Consider the following 23,427-nt stretch of genomic DNA (forward strand, 5'->3'; position numbering starts at 1 on the left):
ATAGTAGGTGGTCAGGCGGCCCTTGTGTTGAAGAATCTGCAAATACTGGTTTCGGGAAATCTTTCCTCTTGAGCTAGTTGGTTTATCCAAAAGAGGAATCCAGGGCACCTGGCTGGCTCAGTCAGTAGACACACTACTTTTGATCTCAGAGTCATGAGTTCAAGTCCCACGTTGGGGATAGAGTTTACTTAATAAAAGCAAGCGAAAGAAAGAAAGAAAGAAAAAGAAAGAAAGAAAGAAAGAAAGAAAGAAAGAAAGAAAGAAAGAAAGAAAGGAAGAAAAGGAAGGGAAGGGAAAGGAAGGGAAGGGAAAGGAAAGGAAAAAAGAAAAGAGGAATCCCCTGCCTGGAAGATTATACATGTGTTTCCCTCCATTCTGGAAACTCAGAGTGCAGGGGTATGGAGAGAAGGGGATGGGAGATCCCACAACCCAGAGTCTGACTGAACCCTCTGTCCTGAACCCTCTGGCCTTGCACTCCTGAGCTGGGCTGTGGGTGGGAGGAGAAAGTAACCAGCTGGCTTTGAGAAAGGGCTGGGGCTCTTACTGCTCCACATTTCAAACAATTCCCGTTGTGTTTTGGTCTGCTTCATTCCTCCGAACATGGAGACACCTGGTCCCTCATAGTTTGAAGTCTTTCGAGCGTTCAGAAAGGTGAATCTCGGTGCCATGCCAATGAGATAGACGTTGCAGTTTTTGTCACTGTCTTTGCCAAGTTACTCACTGCTCCTCGATTTGCTTGCCAAGCCCTTAGAAACATGTTGACAGCTCACATTGGCTGCTCTCCCGTCTCTTACTCTCTTTGTCTTTGTGAGTTTATGCCCTTTTTCTTCTTATTCCTATTGTGGGTTTTTGGAAGGATGTAGAAATAAATGAAAGTATAAAATTTTCTGTATTTAATCAGAATTCCTAATTATGTTTTGACTTTAAAAGCAATCCATTAGTATTAGAGAATTAGGTGTAATAGTTTCTCTGCATAACCAGAATAAACAAGCTTATTGTGTAAGATGGCAACACATCACATATTTTTAATTGTTTTCTTTTTTAAGTGTAAATACATGCACATGGGGGAAAATGTAAATCAGATAAAAGAGTAAATAGTGAAAAGTACACCTTTCTCTCACTTGGGTCCCCGGTCCAATCTTTTTCCCCAGACGCAGTAATTATTGCCAGGTCCGTAGGGATGCCCTTCTCTCTCTCACTCCTGACATCACATTTATAGACACTCTTCTGATCTCTTCACAGTACATGCTGGATATTGTAACTCATTCTTTTCCCCAAGTGCATTGTAATCCATTAGATACAGATTGTCATTTATTTAACCAGTTCCCTATTGATGGCCACATAAACAATTTCTAGTTTTTGCTGCAATGCAGGAGTGACTATCCATCTAGCAATGCTTGTATTAGAAACAGGCATATTTTTGTGCAGCGTGCATAAGTCAACTCTAGACGCGGGATCACTGAGGCAGAGCGTGTGTACGCTCACGCTTTACTAGCTACAGCCAAACTGCCCTCCAAGCCCTTGTACCAATTATACTCTCAGTAGGAATGAATGAGAGTCCCTGTTTTCCCAAAGGCTCTCTCGCCGGTGCGTCATCAAAAACATTTTTGTGGGGGCACCTGGGTGGCTTAAGCATCTGCCTTTGGCTCCGGTCATGATCTCGGGGTCCTGGGATGGAGCCCGGAGTTGAGTCGTGGGCTCCCTGCTCAGCTGGGAGCCTGCTTCTCCCTCTCCCTCTCGCTCAGCAACTCCCCCACCTTGTGCTCTGTCAAATAAACAAATAAAACCTTTAAAAATTTTTTTTCTAGTTTCCAAATTTATTGGTAAAAAATCTAATTTCAGTGTAGTTTTATGTGCATTTCTTTGGTTGTAAGTGAGGTTGAGCACCTTTGTCTATATATAGACCCATTTGTATTTTCTGTGAAATGTTTGCTTATGTTTTTTATCTCCGTTTTTTTTGGAGATATTGGTATTTTTCTAATCAATTGTAAAAATTCTTTATCTAAAAATCAGACCTTTGTGTATCATATATGTTGGCAAGATTTTCCAGTTTATCATTGAATTTGTTTTATTTGGGGCACCTATTGGCTTAACCAGTCGATTCAATGTCAGACTCTTGATCTCAGCTCAGGTCTTGATCTCAGAGCCATGAGTTCAAGCCCCACATGGGGCTCCACGCTGGGTGTGGAGTCTACTTAAAAAAATAACAATTTGCTTTATTTGTTTATGATAACTTTTGGCAAACAGAAAGTTATCACTTTAGGTAGTCAAATTTAATGTTTTCTTTTATGGCTTTCTCTGAGATCATAAAATTAAAAAAAATTTTTTTTTCTAGTATTTTATGGTTTCATTTGTTTTACATTTACTCAGGTGACCTATTTGGAATTTATTTTGGAGTAGGATGAGTTAGGGGTTTAAATTTTTTCTAGTTGGCTTGCTACCTGTTTCAACAAGTTGCAATTCATCCTCAGTACAAACCCACCGCAACATTTTCAAAATTGCAAAAACTTCTTTATCTGATCTAAACAGAAGATGAACTACCTCCCTCACCATTAAGGCAAGACACTTGGTTTCAAGGTCATCATGCAAGAAATTTAATTTGCAGGTAGAGGATATGTAACGCAAGATGGAGTCTGACACTTGACAATTGTGCCTGACCCTCTATATCAAATTAGGAAGAGAGAGGGGAGGAATTCCTGGGGGTGCCTGAAGTTAATCAGGGTAGCAAGTCTAAAACCCAACTGGAAATCCCAGGCCTGAACGGAGTTCAAGAACAGAGCCCAAATCAGGAGCAACAGGTGGGGGCGGGGGAGCAGTGGGGTTACCCAGGAAAGCAGAGAAGTCCTGGCCAACATGGGGAGTCAGAGAGCAGGTTCCGGGAGGCATGGGTGAGGCGTGGGTACTTGGGGAGAGCTGATCCTTTGGAAGGAGCAAGGATGGGGGAGACTTTGCTTTTCTAAGCAGCCCCCTAACAGTTCGCAGTGGGATGGTAGAATTCTGACTAAGCTTTCACCTGCACGAGAAGGTGGGGCCAGAAATCCTAACAGCCAGTAGAGGGTACCTCTGGCCTTGGACATATGGACTGAAATAAACTTTCTGAGATAATTCAAGTAGATGTTGGGACAACGTGATTAGTTTATAAATAAAAATATTTACCTCTACTAAGTCATACCCAAATGTAGCGGTCGATACATTGGTGAATTAGTTCATTCCTTCTTCACTGAACATTTATCGGAGAAGTGGCAGGCAGGGTGCTGAGCTCTGGGAGAGAGAAGAAGGAGGCGCAGGTCCTCGCGCTGCGGGTGCTTAGCCAACTGGGGTACAAGTAGGGGAGCTGCAGAGGCAGCACGGGCTGAGGGGCTCGCGGAGAGAGGCCCAGGACGGCCAAGCGCTGCTTCCGGGCTAAAGTCCTTACTGTCCTTCTGTGGCTAAAGCTGCACACTGATAAGGTCAGAACTAGGATTAACGGTCCTCCACTTCTCATCTGTGTGGTAACTGGCTGCCAGGGAGCCGAGATCTAGGGCCACTTGATCTTCGTAGAGATTCTTTTTTTTTTTTTTTTAAGATTTTATTTATTTATTTGACAGAGATAGAGACAGCCGGCGAGAGAGGGAACACAAGCAGGGGGAGTGGGAGAGGAAGAAGCAGGCTCCTAGCGGAGGAGCCTGATGTGGGGCTCGATCCCAGAACGCTGGGATCACGTCCTGAGCCGAAGGCAGACGCTTAACCGCTGTGCCACCCAGGCGCCCCTTCATAGAGATTCTTAATCTGAGGATGGGTTTCAGAGTGTCTGTTAACCCTTTAAATTGGGTGCAAATTATGTGGCATGCTTTTTATTTCTAGGGGATAGTGTCCTAGATTCCATGAGAATCTCAAAGGAGTATGTGACCCCAGAAAGCTTAAGAACCAGTGACTAGATTTTCCTCAACTTAATTAAGGATCTTTTATCTTAAGAACATCTTTTAAAACATCCTAATTGGACTCTAACCTAGAGATGTGTGTGGTTACTAATATCTGGTCCCTTTTAAACCTTTATCCCAGCTTCCCGTCTCCTTGTCCCAAAAGAGGAACAGAGCTGGATGGCAGTTTACTCTTTCCTGTCTTTATCCTTATTTGGCAACCCCTTATTTAACCACAATAATAATATAAGCAACTCTGTACTTAATTGTAATAAAGTGATATCATCAAGAAGAATTCAAAATTCGCATTTCCCAGGCAGTCTCCATGTTCACTCGGGCTCTGTTTCAGAATGCTCAAGTCCAAAAATCAAGTTCAACACACTTTTTTTATGTAGGACATTGTGTTCCATGCTGAAGCAGAGAGGAGGGGAGCAGGACACAGCTGAATTAAACCCAGTGCCCACTTTCATAGAGATAAGGCATCTTGGAAAACGCACAAAGTGCAATGGGAATTCAGAAAGTGAGTATTTCTCACTGGAGAATGCAGGAGAAAAAGTCATGAAAGTATTTCTTCACTGAGGATGCCGTAGGCTTTTACAACCTCCAGCAACACTACCTTTGGTTTCTGCACCTTCAGAATGATCTCTGGGGCCTGGAGGCTAAAACCTCATCAGAAATACCCAGAAAATAAGCCTGGAGGAAAAATTAGCCTTTGTCATCAAACAGCACATAAAGAGAGAGTAGGAGCAACCAATATAGGAAAAACTGTACCAGAACATACAAGATAACAGGAAATATAACACATTGTTATTTGAATCAATGTAAGAATTTTTGAAAACTGATATTAATAGGAAATCTTTATCATCATTAGTGTTATTATTTTAAGTCTGGCTTTAAAGCAATTCAAGGCAATATGCATATTTTCCTAAATGTCAAGAAACAGAAAAATAGTTTTGCTAAAAATATTTATAGGCTGTGAGGGCTTTTCTAAAATGTAGACGGAGGAGTGTGTGTGTGTGTGTGTGTGTGTGTACATTTTCTTCTTAGTAAATCATATATAATTAAGCATTTCTACTGAGAGTCATAACTGAAATTTGTATAGTTTTTTTTAGATCAACGCTCACAGGGCAGTTTCACGTTCATTATAAATCCCGTACAGTACATAGCACAGGCTAATACATTTTCTTATTCTCTGTTCTTAGGGTGAATCAGCACTTGCCGAATTTTTGAGACAGCTCACGGCTTAGAGGAAGGCTCGTCTAAATAAAGGCCAGCTAAAGTGACATTGCCAGGATTTAATCCCTCTCTGGCAGCCCTTGTGACCAGAAGGCTGATTTGCAAGTTTCTTCTTTACCGGGGTCCAGATCATTGCGTGCCCAGGGGCCCTGCGACTCACAAGCAGAAGTGCAAAATGAAGGAGGTCAGAGCTGGAGGCCAGCAGCAGGGACCTGGGGCCCTCCACGGGGCTCTTACCCACCAGAGTGGAAGATTCTCAGGCCATCAAAGGAAATAGTAAACTGGAGCCTTTGTCCTGGGACGCGGCCACCTACCACAGAGCATCAGACCACATGGGCAGCCAGGAGGTTCCTGGAGCCGATCAGGGAAGTGGTTATGGTAACTGGATGTTACCAGACGGTGAGAGCTGGGCAGCGCACTGTGAAGGAAGGCGCGAAATGTCTGCGGTGAGGGGGGCAGCTCTTGGCCTGGCCCGGCAGGCTCTGCCGGCCTGTTCGCCTCTGCCCTCCTCTCCCTGAAGCCACGAAGGGGACTGCGTGGCTCTGCAGGCCAGCCGTCAAGGACGCGGGGCTCTGGCAGGCCCTGACTCCCCTCGCCCAGCCCCTGGGCCCTTTGCTCTGCTCCTCCCCTGCCCTCCGTCGGTGCCTGTCGGCCGAGGCGGAGATGTGAGCTTGTGGTGGACGATGACCGCCGTGTACGTGAATGGAGGCGGCCTGGTGACCCCCCACTATGCCCGGTGGGATCGGCGGGAGAGCGTGGAAAGCGGCTGTCAGACGGAGTGCGGCAAGGACGAGGACGAGGGGCAGCCCCACCAGCTGACACCCTTTGAGAAGCTGACGCAGGACATGTCCCAAGATGAGAAGGTGGTGAGAGAGATCACGTTGGGGAAACGGATTGGCTTCTACCGAATCCGAGGGGAAATTGGAAGCGGGAACTTTTCCCAAGTCAAGCTCGGGATTCACTCCCTAACCAAAGGTAGGATCTGACCTTCCAGGATCATCTCCCGTGGTACTGGGACCTCGGCTGGGGAAGGGGTTAGGAGGCCAGAGCCAGGGCAGCCGGTGAAGCGACGTCACCAAGGCTCTGAGGGTCGCGAGTGCTGTGCCACACACCTTCCGTTGTCACCTCGGTTGATTTTCACAGGAACACTGTGAGGTTAGTATCTTTATTTCCATTTACAGATAGGGAAACTGAGATCCAAAGAAGCTAATATGGTGTCGCCAGTTCAATCTTGAGAGATTTTGACTCTAAAAGCTCTGCACTGTACCATGTGGGTGAACTCACTCCAAGGGAGAGGACTCTGTCCTCTCCACTTAGGCCTTGGAGAAGTGGAGGGGGGTGTGGCTTGGTTCCCAGGCCACTCATCTTCCAAGTCCTCATTTATAACGTGTGTGTGTGTGTGTGTGTGTGAGCGACAGGATGGCACAGGAGACCTCCCAGGTCGCCACTGTCAGTGGATAGCAGAGTTCAGGCTCCCCTCCTCACCCAAGGCTGCTACTTCTGTTATATTTGGGGGAAAGGCTTTGGATCTCAGGACTGTCTCTGCTCCAGTCTACTCTGTACTAGTTCTCATTGTGGCTTGGCTGCCTGCTCTCTACTGAAGGCCCATGCTGGCTTGCCTGCGGACACTCTGGACCCCAGAGCAGCAGCGCCCCCCACTCTGGCCTCAGGGAGGAACTATGCAGAGAGCCCAGCAGCCCTTTGCTGGCCCAGCCCAGTGTGGACACATCCCCATACCACCTGAAACTTAGCTGAAGCCTGGAGATCATCAGGGAGTTGTGAGGCAAGAAAAGAACACTTGCAACTTGGTATAATCTACCAGCTTCCTAAAGCCCGAGAACTCTACCCAGTCCCTGCGAGTTCTGTACCGACATTTTCTCACCTTGGCCCCAGCCTGCTACCATATCTCCAGGGCCACTCTTTTCTTATATTAGAGTTGTCTTTTGTTTTCTTTTCTCCTCCGACCCCCAATCCCATCCCTATATTTGGTCCCTACATAAAAAGCACCCGCACATACACACAGGTGTGCACACATATTCCCGGAGCTCCAAGTCTCCTTCCATCTTGCTCGGAGACCAGGAGTCAGGGTCCACCCGTCCTCACGTCTCTGCTACTCACCTGACTTGCCCTGGGAAATGCCAGGACCTCTGGGAGCCTCCGCTTCCTCACGTACAGAACGCAGCCAGGGACCATGCTGACCTGACCCACAGACGTAGCTCTAGCGTGGTAACGTGAGTCTGACTGCGGCCCGTGGTCTGGAGCAGGAATGAGAGACGGAGCTCAGACACCGGGAGGCGAGGGCCGGGAAACCGAGACAGAGGACATGACCAGGAAGGGGAGAGGAGAAGGTGGGTAAAGGCAAACCGGGAGAGGAGCTCAGAAAGGAGAGTGTGTCCAGTGCCGCAGAGAGGCCTCGAGGCGAAAGTCTGAGCGAAGGCGGCCGGGTGGCCAACTTGGAGCTGTTTCCCAAGTGTGGGGTCAGGCGTTGGGTTCCAGGGCGAGGAGGCAGCGTGGGGCAGTGGACAGAACAGGCACTTCGGGTCCTGCTTCAGTCCCTTCCTGGGCACTTCCTCTTTGGTCCCTTGTTGCCTCAGCCATAAAATAGAAATAATGATTCTTTTCTTAGAATTGTTGGGAAAATCAGAAATAACACATACAAAGTACGCGGCACATAGTAGCCATCATTGGTACAACTCAATTTTTTTACTTAAATAAACTTACTTCAAAAGGAAAAGTAGTATATTCTTTTTGAGATTTTATTTATTTATTTGACAGAGAGAGACAGCCAGCGAGAGAGGGAGCACAAGCAAGGGGAGTGGGAGAGGAAGAAACAGGCTCCTAGCGGAGGAGCCTGATGTGGGGCTCGATCCCAGAGCACCGGGATCACGCCCTGAGCCGAAGGCAGACGCTTAATGACTGCGCCACCCAGGCGCCCCAAAAGGAAAACTAATATTATTTAAATAATGAAAAACCAATGTCACTTGCTATGAATGGAAGGTAATGGCAAAAATAGTTATAATGCAAACAAATGTAAAAGTTTTATTACTTATTTATGTATTTTCCCAGTTGTATTAGACACAATTGACATTTAACATTGGGTAAATTAAGATATACATCATAGTGATTTTCTGTCTGTAGATATTGCAAAATGATTACTGCGATGAGATTACTTAAAACATCTGTCACCTCACAGAGTTAGGATTTTGTGTGTATGGTGAGAAATTTTAAGATTTACTCTCGTTAATTAGCAACTGCCAAGAAGTTTTCAAGGAAAATCGCCAAGTAATAGAAAGTAAAGCACGCGAACAACCAATCTGAGATTTCCTCTTTGCCTAACTTAGGAGAATTAAAGAATAACTCAAACGGGAACGATGTTTGTATGCTGTGATCCAGTGCTATTTAAGGCAGTTTCTCTGCATGAAAATCATTCGCACCCCATGAGTGTGACAGGCTCCACTTTGGGAAACACTGACCTCATCTAGTCCTCACGTTTTGCAGAAGTAGCACGGATTCGTCTTGCAGGCTCGTTTCTGCCAGTCCTTCTCCCTGTTCAGTGTCTCAGTGACAGCTGTGTCTTTAAGTAGCAGAAGGGCATGCAATAAATACTGTGGAACGATCCTAGCGTTGGAATCAGTGAGACCTGGGTAGAATTCCTATTGTTTTTATCTCTCACTGCGTGACCCCAAACAAGTGACTTTATCATTCTGTGCCTCAGTTTCTTCATGAATAAAATTTAAACATGCAATGTATTGAATATCTACTGTGTGCGTAGACAGAGCACACAGTAGGTATACATTAAATGCTATTATTAGTCTGATTTCAGAAAAGTCTAGGTTCTTTGGGCCTGCTGAGTCACACATCACTGGAACATGAAGTCACACATCATGGAACAGAAGCCTGTGCAAATCAGCTCACGTGGAAAAGGGGTATGGTGGACAGGGGGATTCTGTGCACCCACAGCAGGGAAGCAGAGCGAGTTTCAAGATCGTACTGTCTCCATCTCCTCTTTCTCTGGGGCGTCACAGTTTTTCATTTCTACTTCCCTTGATCAAAGTGTTCCATCTTCAGACTCCATTCTGCAGGGTGGCTTACTCTGTGTAGCCATCAGAAGACTCCTGGCCAGGAATGGTTGTTGCCAGTCCCATGTCTACCTGGTCTCCCGGCGTTATTACCCATCTTTGTACCGCTGGTTTCATTCTCTGCCGGCTCACATTTTAAAGAGAGAGAATGTGACTCCTCCCCAGCCAACCGATGACAGACCACCGCAGAGTTCAAGGGCACGCCCACGTCAAGTCAGCCGCAGCCTCTACAGTCACGTGTCCCACGACAGCGTCAGCAGAGCCTGAGGTCCTAACTAGCGTCTCTGGGAGGGGAGAGTAGTAGAGAGCACAGCAAATGGACGGACAGGCCCACCAGGGAGGCAATAACCAGCTGACCAGAGAAATCACCACGAGCCAGGAGCAAGAACGTTCAGTGAAGAGGGCCGAAGAAAGGCGAGCAACAGCAACGGGGGTTGATGTAGTGACTTCCTGCTCAAATGCCACAGGCTTCTCATCTGCAGTATTGTAAAATTAACTGCATTCTAGCTGCCTGAGTTCCAGAGAACATGGCATTCTCCTGCTGTGCAAGTTGGGTGTGTCAGTGGCCTCACCCACATGCTCGCTTCACTGCCCACCTGCCACCGCGTGGCCCTACTGTCAAAGGTTCAGTGTCACCCTCTGGCTGTGGGACACAGGTGCAAAAAAGGAAGGCCCAAAGCATAGGCAGTGGGAAAATCAGCTCCATGAGCAAGTTTGAGCAACAGAAAACGTAAGGGCAGGTCACTGAGCAACAGAAAAATGAATCCTGGGCCTCGCCTGTGGGTGCACCGGGCAAAGGCCTGCTCCCAGAGCTGCACCCCACCGCTGTCTCCGGTGGTTCTGCCTTCGGGGAGCCCCCTGGTTAGGAAGGAGCAGGAAAGTGGCAATGAAAGCAGCTGAGAAAGGGGTCGGGGGGGGGGGGGAGAGGGGGCCCAGAGGCAAACGGATATGAGAGCTCAGGAAAGAGAAGGGTGCTCAGGTACTGGGAGATGGAGTCCCAGACTGGGAGACTTGACCTGAGAAAAGGAGGGGGGACGTTTGGCTGCCCTGAGCCGACTGGACTGGACTGGAAAGATAGATGCCACCTGCCTCCAAAGTCTTCACCTCTGAAAGAGGAAAGAGAGCGAAGCGGCTTAGTGAGCGGCTTCGAAAGCCACGCTGGGAATTTCAAATAGCTGTCCCACAGCCCGGCCACATCAGATCGTGTCACGTGGACAGTGATCGTATAAATATGGACCCACACAAAGCCAGCTGACCCAGAATTGTCATCAGGTTTTCTAGGAAATGTGGACAGACTAAATGAGACAATGGAGGGGTTCCCAGGAGAGCAGAGGTTTGGATCCCGGGAGCAGCTCCTAGGACAGTCGTTTTAAAAGGGCACCAGCTATTCTGAATGGATCTCTAGAAAGAAGGCTCCAGGAGGGGCCCCTGTTGGCTGGAGTTTATTTTGATAGCTAACAGCTCCGATTGTCCCGGGCCTTGCAAGCTGATAGGGCAGCTATGAGTCCCCTTTTAAGCTGATTAGAAATTTCTCCAAAGAGGTGATGCACTCAACTTCTGAATATTTTATGTGCCATCTGTTGTCACAGACAAAAGTAAATGAGGCCACGGGTGCCTGTTCCTTTCTCTATTGCTGCCCTTCCTGTAGTCTCACATTTCTAGAACCCTTCTTTTCTCTCGATTTACTTATTCATCAGTTAATTCATGCCCCCCACCTTCCTTTTTAAAAATATAATAAACTCTCCTGGGCCCATATGTTGTTCTGGGCCTTACAGAGATGAGTAAGATATAGTTCTAGCCTGTTAGGAGCGAACTCGCGGTAGGTCATGGAGACAGGATAGAATTGGCAGGGGCTGCCACAGAGTAAGGCCGAAGGGTGTGCTCCGCTGCGCCTGAGGGCAGCAGGAAGGGTCGCTGAGCAGGCCAGGCTCGAGGTAGGCCTGGAGAGTTATGAAGGGCACGGAGCTAGGAGCCAGTGAGGGGAGTCTTCGGAGATTTAAAAGGAATTAAGCAGGGGCGCCTGGGTGGCTCAGTCGTTAAGCGTCTGCCTTCTGCTCAGGGCGTGATCCCAGCGTTCTGGGATCGAGTCCCACATCAGGCTCCTCCGCTAGGAGCCTGCTTCTTCCTCTCCCACTCCCCCTGCTTGTGTTCCTTCTCTCACTGGCTGTCTCTCTCTGTCAAATAAATAAATAAAATCTAAAAAAAATTAAAAAATAAAAAAAAATAAAAGGAATTAAGCAAAGGGGACATAGAGGGTGTTGCAGGCAGGGACTAGATCATGGAGAGTCTTCTTGCACATTTGGGGTTTGTCATTTAGGTGTTGGGGAACCACTGAAGAGCTTTAAGCAAGCAACTCATACAAGTGATTAGTATGATTAGTTTTCAATGAGGAAAGCAGATTGAAGTTGGGGTGTGACAAAAGTCAGAGAAGTCAGAAAAAATATTAGTCTAAGGGTCCAGATGAATGATGATCTCCATCTCAACTAAAGAAGTGACAGAGGGACGCCTGGGTGGCTTAGTTGGTTGAGCGTCTGACTCTTGATTTTGGTTCAGGTCGTGGTCTTGGGGTCGTGGGATCGAGCCCTGTGTTGGGTTCCATGGGCATCTGGGAGTGTGCTTGAGATTCTCCCTCTCCTTCCGCCCCTTTGCTGTTCTCTCTCTCTCAAATAAATAAGTAAATCTTAAAAAAAAGAAAAAATTTGTTTACCCCACACACAAAAAAATTTTTTTTAAAAGAGAAATGACAGAAAGGATGGAGAAAAGAGCATGCATTTTAGAAATATTTCAGAATATTGGAAAACCCTGTGGTGTGTTGCATGGGTGAGAGCAGGGAACGAGAAAAGGTACTGAAGGTGACCCCCAGATTTCCAGCTTTAACAGCTCAGCAGTGAAGAGTGACTATAGGAGAAGAAACGGATTTGAGAGTAAAGACTTGGAAGCCTGACTTGGAGGAACATGAAGGTCATGGAGTCCAACGGCCACCCTGGAGCCCAAAAGAAAGCATGAATGGGAAATAAAGATTTGGGGCTTAACAAATCCAGGAGATAGTGAAAATGTTGGGTGTTCTGGTTACAGCCTCCTTGGTGTCATTGAAGCATTTTGATCCTTAGAGTTTCCCCACATGGGTTATAAATAATAACTATTCAACAAATATTTGGTGAATTAAATTAGTTTAGAACTTCTCATGAAAACGCAGCAGTGGCAGAGAAGAGATTTTCGAGGGAGCAATGCATGGCAGTATTCTCTGGTACGTTCTCTCTGCTGTTCCCTCCTGGCAGACAGGACTGGGGACTAACTCAGTCTTGAGTCAGGCTTCACAGAGAAGGCCCACAGACTTGAAAGAAGCAATACCTCCCCACCATTCATTAAAACAGCAATTAAAGCTTGTTTCCTTATTTTAAAAATGTTTGCTTAGTGGCTTTGTTGAATCCATCCTAAAAATAAGTCCAATATTAGAAATACTAGAACCCAAAAATGCTCCTTGTGGCGTTATTTATAGTGCAAAGGACTAGAAATCTCTGATGTGATCCAACAATACAAGAATGGTCAGGTAAATGAAAGCATATATGCTGGATGGAAGGTCATACGGCCATTAAAAATCAGGATTATGAAGAGTCTCTGGTAACATGGGAGGTGCCTGGAACAAAATAGTAAATGAAAAAGCCAAGTGCCAGACTGAGTTTACTCTGCAATGATAATACTCACCCTGGGTTCTTGTGCAGTTGGGGAGAGCATTCATTCAACAAATATTTGTTGAGTACCTACTGTGTAACAGGTACTCTTCTAGGGACTGGGGGTACAGCAATGTACAAAACAGGCAATAATCTCTGTCCTATGGAGCTTACATTCTAGTGGGAGAGACAGACAAAGATAAGTCAGGAAAGTATTCACCCTGCTGCATAGTGATAAGTGATAAGGAAATCGAGGGGGGATAGGGAAGAGCGAGGGCCACATTTTAGATAAGTTGGCCAGGACAGCCTTACTGAGCTGGTGATCACTGACCTGAAAGAAATACATTCTCTGACCACCGATATGGGGGAGGGCGTCGTCAGACAGAGGGAGGGCATGCCTAAGGAGGGAGGGCGTGCCTAAGGAGGGAGGGTGCCTGTAGTACCCCAGGAATGGCCAGGGGGACGAGGCCAGGGGGCAGTGGCAACTAGATCGTGTGAGGTCATTATGTCATAGGAAGGACTCTGGCTTTTCCTCTGAGTGAAACCAGAGCCCTTTGACGGAGCAGAGAAGTGACACGATCTGGCTTATGCTTTAATAGGATCACGCTGGCTGCTCTGTTGAAAATAGACTGCAAGGGGTCAAAGGCTGAAAAAGAGAGATCAGTGAGGAGCCTATTGCAATTATCCAGGCAAGAGAGAACTGTGGCTTGGGGCAGGAACGTAGCAGTGGGGTACTGAGAAGTGGCTGGATTCTGGCTGTGTCAATAAGGTAGAGATAACAGGATCTGCTGACGGATTCAAAGTGGAATGTAAAAGAGGACTCCGATACTCAAAGATTTGTGGTCTGGACAAGTGTAAGACTAGAGGGTCCATTTGCTGACACCAGGAAGACTGTAGGAGGGACAGGCGTGGGTGGGGGGAGATGCGGAGCACAGTATCGAACATGCTCTGTTGTGCATGCTCATTACATCTCTATTACATGTACGGGGCAGGGGCTGTGGGTGCTCCCCTCCTCCACCATGTCTCCTAGCGCCTTACCACGTCAGTGCATGCAAGCCTGACCTCCACATGCCGGTCTCTCCAATGCCTAGCCTCTGGGCTGTCTCTGGCTGCTGGAGCCTGCTCTTCCTGCATGCGTGGGAGGCCAGAAATAGACGGGAATTTATATCCCCCAGAGCAGCCAGCCACCAATTACTGGCAGTAGTTGATGTATAAATACCCCAGTTCTTCTCGTGCTATTTAGACACAGTAACTCTTAGCAGGGCTGACTGGTAACTTGCTTGGTAATACACCACATACTGGCCATCTTTCCTTTCCCTCTCTGTTTCTCGTTCTTCTACCTGTATTTCCCAGGTTACCTCCTTCGTCCACCTGAATCCCTGCCTCAGGCTCTGCTTCAGGCAGAGCCCAAACTAAGACAACTAAGTGGAGAAATCATATAGGCAGATGTGTTTATGCATCTGGAATCACCAAGGAAATGATTGTAGGGAAGGAGTCCAAGGACTATGCCTTCAGGTAGCCAACATTCAGAGGCTATGGAGATGACAAGGACACAGCAAGGGAGCCCTGGAAGTAGGAGAGGCAGGAGACAAGACAGATACCATGTGATTTCACTGATAAGTGGAATCTAAAACCAAAACAGATTCTTTTTTTTCCCCCCCAAAACAAACAGACTCTTAAATACACAGATCATGCGGTGCCTGGGTGGCTCAGTTGGTTGAACTCTTGATTTTGGCTCAGGTCATGATCTCACGGTCATGATCTCGGGGCTGGGAGATCGAGCCCAGCATCGGGCTGTGCACTTAGCAGGGAGTCTGCTTGAGATTCTCTCCCTCTCCCTCTGCCTCCTCCCCCACTTGCACACACACACCCTCTCTCTAAAATAAATAAATCAATCTTTAAAAAAAAATAAACAAATAAATAAATACAGAGAACAAACTGGTGTGGTTGCCAGAGGTGAGGGGGTGGGGGGATGGGCAAAATAGGTGAAGGGGATTAAGAGGTACAAACTTCCAGTTATAAAATAAATAAGTCACAGAGAGGAAAAGCACAGCATAGGCATATAGTCAATAATATTGTAATAACTTTGTATGGTGACGACTTACCAAGGTGAGCATTAAGTCCTGTGTGGAACTTGAATCACTACATGAGCCACTTGAAACTAATATAACATCGTATTCCACTGTGCTTCAACAATAATAATAAAAAGAAAGAGAGCTAGGAGAAATGCCAGGAGTGTGTGTTGCCCTAGAAACCAAGTGATAAAGGTGTTTCAAGGAGGAGGGATAAAGCCTGAGAAGTGACCATCAGTTTTAGCAGCCTGGGGGTCATTGGTGACCCTGAGTGGTCTCCAAAGTAGGGTCTGCATTCCCTAGGGGATGCCCAAAATGATTCACTGGATGAGGGAGGGCAATGTTAGAATTTCCATTTATATTTATTTGTCATTCTCTCTTTTTAATTTTTATGATTATATATATTTAAAATGTGCATGTTAGTAGTACATGTATATAATTTATAAATATATATATATATATATTAGAATAGTGCTCAAAAATACTTTATTGATAAAGAAAGCCAATCAAAAGGTATACAGACCAATACCCTAGGGTATTAGGGTCTTCTCCTGCTTCGAGACCTCTCCTACGCATCCCTACCAGTAGAACCTCTCCTGATCGCCTCTCCTCTACTTTCCTCTAGCTAATAGTCAGATTCCAGAGAAAGTCTTCTCTGACCCCCAGACTAGGGGCACACCCCTTGCTTAATGCCAGCATTGCCCCTCACACCCTGACCCTGTAAGCCTGCTGTGCCAGCGGCCTTCCACCTCCTCTCCAGACCCACTCTCCGCCCCTTGTTCTGCTCTCGGCCCCAAGCTACATCGAGTCTCCTCAGTTCTCTGAGTTCCAGTTGGCTTTGGTCTCCTGCAGCAGATCAAAGGAAGGAGAGGGAGGGCCTGACCTCTGCTCTCCCAGCCTCTCACTGTAAGTTGGCTCAGCCTGGCTGTGTGTCTGGAAGGAAGGTCTGCACTCCTCTCACAGCAGATTTCTCTACACAGCATTCTGTGTTCGAATATCTGTTTTCTCCCATTGTCCTTTTAGTCCTACAGACATAAGTTTTGTTGGTCCACTCTAGGTCTAAAAATTTGAATTTGTTGCTGACACTTAGTGATTGGAACATTTACATAAAAATTCAGATGTCTGGCTTCTCTTGAAAAAATCAGATTTGACAACACTGAGTCTGCATTCCAAACAGGGACAACTGTCTGGAGTGGAGTTTGCACTGGGGCATGTACTCCTCAGGACTCCGCAGTCCCCACTACTCCCTATTGCCTTACAATAAGCTTGCCACCCTATCACCACCCTGGCTTCTCGAGATATTTGAGTTTGCAAGTCCTAGTTTAAGGAATGTGTTGCCCACTACGGGAGACCTGTGTCAGACTCTTCACTAGATTTGGAGAAAGAGGATGTGTCTACTCTCTCTCTCTCTCTCTCCCTTGCCAACACCAAAAGAGTACTCTCTCTGTGGGATTGCCATGACCACCTCCTAAACCGCCAGCCTGGCCTCAGGCCCATTCTTCTATCCATTTCACACAGTGCAGCCATCGTTCTGACACAGAAATCAGACAATCATACTCTCCCTTAAAACTGCGGACCGTCTGCCACTGTCCTCCAGATAAAGGCTGCCATTCTTTTTTTTTTTTTTTAAAGATTTTATTTATTTATTCGACAGAGATAGAGACAGCCAGCGAGAGAGGGAACACAAGCAGGGGGAGTGGGAGAGGAAGAAGCAGGCTCATAGCGGAGGAGCCTGATGCGGGGCTCGATCCCATAACGCCGGGATCACGCCCTGAGCCGAAGGCAGACGCCCAACCACTGTGCCACCCAGGCGCCCCATGAACACCAGGGCTTTTAAAATGTTTTCTATGATGATCCATTCATGAAGCACGGCAATAATCTGATTTAACACAAAGTGGAGGAAGCAGGTGGGGAGGGGCGTGAGGCCCCGGGATGCCCAGGGCACAGAGTTTAAAGAAGCTCCTCTCCTACCTTACTCTGTTCCAGGCCCTGGGACGGCGGCCTTGCCAAGAACCACTCACACGGAGAATAAAAATAAAGTTAAGAGGAGGGCTGTGCTCGGGGGAGGCTTGTGAGAGCAGCCTCACCGCACCACGACCTGGGCGTTGGGTGCCCGCCATGTGGGAGACAGCGTGTGGCCGCCGGCCAAGCAGCAGAGGGGACGCGCGCCCTCCCAGAAGTCGGGGTCAGGATCCAGGGGGAGCAGCAGCTGAGGGCTCTTCTGTAGGCAATCTGCCAGATTCGGGGGTGGGGCTCTTTATTCTAGCCCTCAATACGGCAGCTCACCCAACAGGCTACCCACACCGGAAGTTTCTGTTTCTGGAAGCAGGTGAAGCGAATCTTAATCCTAAAAACTGAGCGGTAGAAAAGCCGAGAGCCGGGCGGTGGCATGGCACGCCTCCGGGCCCGGTGGTGGGCGTCCGTCCCTGGCACTCACTGCCTGCAGAGGTTATGCAAACCCCAAGGGTTCTGCTCCCTTACGGCTGGTCTCCTTCTTCCCCAGTATTGCCGCCAGCGGAGCAAGTGCGCTCACAGCAGACGCCAGCGACCCTGCCCCTCCCCCTCCCAGAAGCCCCAATGGCCCTGCGTTATTCCCCTGGCAGCGCTCCGATCTCCGACCGGCCGCGTCTGTCTTACAAAGTTCTGCGGAGCAGTTGTTTTGCAAGTGGGTCAAAGGGGGCCTTACAATCCTGTTTTTCCCTTTACTTGCCTGGAAATTTCTTTCCTTACCTAATAGAAAGTCTGGTCCAATTCGAACCAAAAAATGAATTGTTTTACTTTGGAGTGGTTTCATCATTTTCAAACATTAACCGCTTTTATTACATTATTTATGTTAATTGTATAAATTAATTGTAGGAAAATTAGAGAATACAGAGAAACAAAAATTTTTAAAACCACCCATGATCCCCTTATTAATAAAATAGCTATTCTAAACATTTTGTGGCATCACTTGCTAGATGTTTTTGTATGCAGATGTGCATGTATATGTATGCAAATGTATATTTGATTTTTTAAATTTTTTTCTCACTTGTTCTATAATGAACATTTCTTCATTTCGATAGATAAGGGTCCACATCATTAAGTGGACAGTCGCATGGTGTACTGTTACACAGGTAGATAAACCTGACTTCATTTTAACCCTCTCTCTTGCCGGATGCTGTTCCCAATATCACAGAAGTCGTCTTCCACGTCCACTCTTGTACACGTGTCAGATGATTTCTTTAAGATTAATTGCCAAAGGTGAAATGGCTGGGTCAAAACGTGCAGCCATTCTTAGGGCTCTCAATACATAATAGCAAACTACGGTCCAGAATGATCGGACTGGCGACCCCTCCCTCCAGCTGCATGACCTGCTGCAGGTCCGTCTGCTCATGCCCTCGTGCCCTTGTGCCCTCTCCGGGACTCCGCACATGAGGAGCGCCGGTGTGGCCTGCGCTGTGACGTTATGTGCCTGGCACGGACAAAGTCAGATAAAAAACACAGGAAGGGGTAGGAGGGGGAGATAGACCAGGAATGAACAGTTATAGGCCAGCGTGCTGAGATCATCGTGCAGAGAATACACGGGGTCTGGGTGTCCCGGAGGATGCTGGTTCTGAGGCTAGCTTGCAGGGGTCATCAGGAGTTATCCGAATAAAGAACAGGGAAGCAGTAAGAGCCAGGCAGAGGGAATGATCCAGATGGGGGAAAGGTCCCAGGCAGGGTTGTTCAGTCCCTTTTCAGGAATGAGAAGCAGTTGTGTAACGGCTGGACTAGAGCTGTGCGCAGGGCAGTGGGAACTGTGGACAGGGGTGATGCCTGAGGAGGCAGGGGACGTCAGATCTGGGCTAAGCAAAGAAGCTTTAACTTTACCCAGAAAACTGGATAAAGATCATCAAACTGAAACTTCCTCAGAGAGCAGGAGTTGGCATCAAAATCGGTGTGTGGAAGACTCCCACTGATCCAGGGGATGAGTAGGGATGTCAACTCAAGGACAGATGTCATCCCCGCTGGCGAGCTCTGCCATTAGACACAGCCATTTATCCTCTGTGTCCAGTGAAGGAAAGGGTCCAGTCTAGGTCCCTTATGGTTCTAAATCTCTCCATGCTCCTATGAACACTGCACATCCTTTGACTTTTTTTTTTTTCCTCCCAGAAAAGGTGGCCATTAAGATTCTGGACAAGACCAAGTTAGACCAGAAAACCCAAAGGCTACTATCCCGCGAAATTTCCAGCATGGAAAAACTGCACCATCCCAACATCATCCGTTTGTACGAAGTTGTGGAGACCCTATCCAAGCTCCACTTGGTGATGGAGTATGCAGGGGGTGGGGAGCTGTTTGGAAAAATTAGCACCGAAGGGAAGCTCTCAGAGCCGGAAAGCAAGCTCATCTTCTCCCAGATTGTGTCTGCCGTGAAGCACATGGTGAGTGGGGGCGAGGAGTGGAGTCTTGCTCCCACACTCCCCACAGTGGGAGCATGGGCTTTGGTTCATCACCATCCAAGCACCCTGGAAGGCTTTAGTCTTCAAGGGCTGACAGGAGTCCCTCCTGTGAGAGTCCGAAGCCTGCATGAGATCACACTCTTAGCCTCTGAAGCAACGCCCAGGGATCTCCAGTTCCACGGCAGCCTTCTGGCTTCTGGGGAAGTTGGCAGGAGTTGCTCCGCGAATCGGGATGACCCTCACCACGGCCATTTCTCCACCCCCATCCTCCACTACCGGAGAGCTGGCTCCTCGCTGCTGCTTGGCGCTGTCTACCTACCTCTATGTGTAGGATGTTCTCTCCCCTCTTACCATGTCCCACATTCCAAATCCCATCCGCCCTTCATGACTCTGCTCAGCTCTGTCTCTCTCTGGAATTTTCTTTGATCTCACATCAGCTCATGCAGATCCTTCTTGCCTTTGGTGAATTCCTCCAGCTCTGGCTGCCTCCATGCTCAGCAGATCAGCATTTGATGTCATTCTCACTTTAGTTCTCCAATTATTTCTTTAGATAAATCTGGACTCCTAAAGCATACCCCCTAGTTTCTTCAAGAACTGGTTCTCCTGTGCCCTCTCCACCATTGGCCATATTGTCACGCACATAGAGGAGCTTGACACGCGGGCCTGACCACCACCTCTATGGCTCCGTTAGTCCAGAAGTCTGGCCTGTCCTCTCTACCCAGCTGGCAGAAAAGAGACACTTGTCTGGGGTCTGTGTGAGTTGGGAGGCTGTTTCTAGTTCGTTCCTCTGACTAGATGCTGTGGGGTTAGGCTAGGATCAGTGACTTCCTGGACAAATTACTAGCAGGGAAGTTAGTGACCTAGGGACCCAAGATAGGCATCAGAAGAGAGAAGGGGAGGAAAAAAATGAGCAAGAGAGAAGAGCCCGACTATCATGGCGATGGGTGTTTCAGACCTGCGGTGCCACGGGTTGACATTCGAGTGGCCCTATACTGCCGTGAACTTTCCCAGAGCCAGGGAGTAGGCAGGACCCACATCGAGCAATAGAACACAGAGGAAGAGTCCTCCACATTCTCCGTAGAAAAGAAATTGGGCAGGAGAGCAGAAGAGAACTCAGGCTGAGTCCTCTCAGCTGTGTGCCCTGACATTTCTCCCAGCTACCTGGTGTCCGAATCATGGTTCCCCTGAGTGCGCGGACTCCGAGCCAGGACCTTGCTGAGCACTGCAGACATGGCATCACACACCCTCCTCACCGCAGTCGTGAGGTGCTGTCGGTATCTCATTCTACAAAGAAAGAAAACACATTACACAGCTGGTATTGTTGAACCTAGAATTAGCCAAGCCATCAGGCGCCAAAGCCTGGATTCTTACCCCAGGAAGCCCAGCAAAGTAACATTAAACCACCTCCCAAGAGTTCGTGGGACTAAGGAGGTCAGGGGTCCCAAGGTGGTCTGTCTGGATCCGGAACATGAGAGCGGGGGTGGGGCATGCGCTTGCCATCCACAGTGGGCCCTGCTGCTAGAACCTTGCCAAACATAACCGCTTTCTTTCTACTGAATTCTATAAAGATAAAGGACCCCCACCCCACTCCCACCCTCCAGGAAGGAGCATGGTTGAAAATTTGGGGGAGGGTTCTAAACCTTTTTGGTGTTGGCCCTAGTCAAGAGATTCCTCAGCCAGAAAAAAACATTCATGGCCTCCAACATGAAGGATTAGTTGCATCGTGTTTCAGAACACGCAGTTGCAAAAAATCCGGGTGTCATTTCTGGCCCTAATTCCTGACTCACATGTGTGGGACAGACTCCAACCGTTGCCTCACCGAAGAACAGAACCTTTGGTCTGTTTGGGGGTGTGTGGGTATTCTGTTTGCCAAGGGTTAGGACAAGGCAGCCCTGGAGGTTTGCAGATCGGAGTTCAGTTGACATCCATTCAACTCCTGTTATTACCCCATCATCACCTCCTTGTTTCAGAGCAACTGATGCATTTTTTAATGTTGGTATTATACCTTGAAAATGATGGCTTTTCCCTATGTCTTCTTCCACAGCATGAGAACCAAATTATTCATAGAGACCTGAAAGCAGAAAACGTATTTTATACCAATAATACTTGCGTGAAGGTGGGTGATTTTGGATTCAGCACAGTAAGTAAAAAAGGCGAAATGCTCAATACTTTCTGTGGGTCGCCTCCTTACGCTGCGCCGGAGCTTTTCCGAGACGAGCATTACGTGGGCATTTACGTGGACATCTGGGCCCTGGGGGTGCTCCTGTACTTCATGGTGACGGGCACCATGCCCTTTCGGGCAGAGACCGTGGCCAAGCTGAAGAAGAGCATCCTGGAGGGCACCTACAGCGTGCCCCCGCACGTGTCCGAGCCCTGCCTCCGCCTCATCCGCGGTGTCCTGCAGCCCGTACCCACCGACAGGCACGGGATCGACTCCATCATGAACAACGAGTGGCTGCAAGGGGTGCCGTGCCCCACCCCTCTGGAGCCCTTCCAGCTGGATCCCAAACATTTGTCAGAAACCAGCACCCTCAAAGAAGAAGAAAATGAGGTCAAAAGCACTTTAGAACATTTGGGTATTACGGAAGAGCACATCCGGAACAACCGGGGGCGTGACGCCCGGAGCTCCATCACCGGAGTCTACCGGATCATTCTACACAGGGTCCAAAGGAGAAAGGCTTTGGAAAGTGTCCCGATAATGATACTACCGGACCCTAAAGAAAGGGACCTAAAGAAAGGGTCCCGTGTCTATAGAGGCATAAGACACACATCTAAATTTTGTTCAATTTTATAAATTGTGTTAAACTGCTGGTCATTAACAAAGAGCATTGTTGCTGCTTTTAAATTTTTTCATGGACAACTTGGGTGGAGACATTTTTGTAATTTTTAAATAAATTTAAATTTAAGATATGCGTTCCCCCCCAAAAAAGTCTAGATTTGCTCTCTGTTCTCAAACTCTGGCATTCATTCATTTAATCAAGAAATATTTATCCAGTGCCTCCCATGGGCCCAGCAACTAACTGTTCAAGGTGCCGAGGAAAGAGCAAAGAGATAGGCTGGGCCCTTGCTCTCCTGTGCAGGACATTCTAGGGCTGGACAAAGGCATTGATGAAAAAAAAAAGTTGTAAGAAAAACATGAGATAGTGACAGATGCTATACAGAGAATTCAGATTGGGTGATCTGATGTTAGAGACTTGCTCCCTGGGATGGGACCATTAGGAAAGGCCACTCTGAGCAGAGGACAGTCTGAGATCTGAACAGGAAGCAGGGGTGATCTTCAAAATGCCGGCCAAGAGCATTCCGGGCAGCTAGGGGGTTCTCCACTGGGTTCCTCCCAAACAGAGCCTGGGACAAAGGCTCCATGTGGAGTAGCTTACTGGGGAAATGAGCCTGGAGAGGAGGGAGGGGCAGGGAGGGAAACAGGAAAAGCCACCCCGAGTCAGCCGGTGCTGCGGGTTGTTGGCACTCAGGAAGCACATCTCAGGGGTCTGATGCCCAGGGTGCAAAAGGGGAAAACATGGACGCATCAGCTCCTATTCGCCCCTGGCCCGCAGTTCCAGACTGTGCTGGGTTGAAGTACTACCCCAACCCACTGCCCCACTGGGGCCTGTTTTGGAGGAACATATGGAGATTATGCTGTGTGAGTGCAGGTTGGGTTCCTGGCGCTGCCCACGCCTCAGCGGAAAAGCCTTGGACGAACAGTCCACAGCACTGGCCTGAGACCAGATGCGGTCGAGTAGGGCCTGCGTGATGCTGTCCAAACTTGCGTGGAAACGGTCACAGCCTCAGGGGCTGGAGGGAGAAGTGCGGCTGAAAGGATCGGAATGGTGCCTGGGAGCTGACACAGCCGCCCTACCCAGGCCCCACTCCGAGCAGCCCTCTGTTCAGCCCAAACCACTGCAGGCATCTCCTTCAAGGCACTGGGGCCTGGACGGACTCCTCGCAGTGGGGTGAGTAGGACAGCTTGCGGGAGTGGCTCTCAGTTCCAGCGCACGAGAATCTCCTGGACGGCTTGTGGAGACAGACCGTGGGGACCCACCTCCAGAGTTCTG

At 48.2% G+C, this 23,427-nt stretch overlaps 1 protein-coding gene and 1 long non-coding RNA gene across 4 annotated transcripts in view; one reads left to right on the forward strand and one right to left on the reverse strand.

Moving 5' to 3' along the window:
• NIM1K (NIM1 serine/threonine protein kinase) overlaps positions 1-22,346 on the forward strand; it is a 61,570-nt gene extending 39,224 nt beyond the window's left edge. For all 3 annotated transcript variants that reach the window (XM_026506906.4, XM_057312226.1, XM_057312227.1), the window contains exons 2-4: positions 5,102-6,110; positions 19,089-19,357; positions 21,420-22,346. In XM_026506906.4, the coding sequence (XP_026362691.3) occupies positions 5,819-6,110; positions 19,089-19,357; positions 21,420-22,169 (1,311 nt within the window). In that variant the 5' untranslated portion in view covers positions 5,102-5,818 and the 3' untranslated portion in view covers positions 22,170-22,346. The remainder of the gene's footprint in view (positions 1-5,101; positions 6,111-19,088; positions 19,358-21,419) is intronic.
• Positions 16,571-21,828, reverse strand: LOC130543701 (uncharacterized). Its single transcript, XR_008959207.1, has 3 exons — positions 21,545-21,828; positions 21,381-21,446; positions 16,571-20,659 (listed from the first exon to the last, which is right to left on the reverse strand). It is a non-coding gene; the product is annotated as an uncharacterized LOC130543701 (long non-coding RNA).
• Positions 22,347-23,427: the final 1,081 nt, after the last annotated feature.

Source organism: Ursus arctos, unplaced genomic scaffold, assembly GCF_023065955.2.
Source record: "Ursus arctos isolate Adak ecotype North America unplaced genomic scaffold, UrsArc2.0 scaffold_15, whole genome shotgun sequence".
In the NCBI taxonomy this organism is placed as follows: domain Eukaryota; kingdom Metazoa; phylum Chordata; class Mammalia; order Carnivora; family Ursidae; genus Ursus; species Ursus arctos.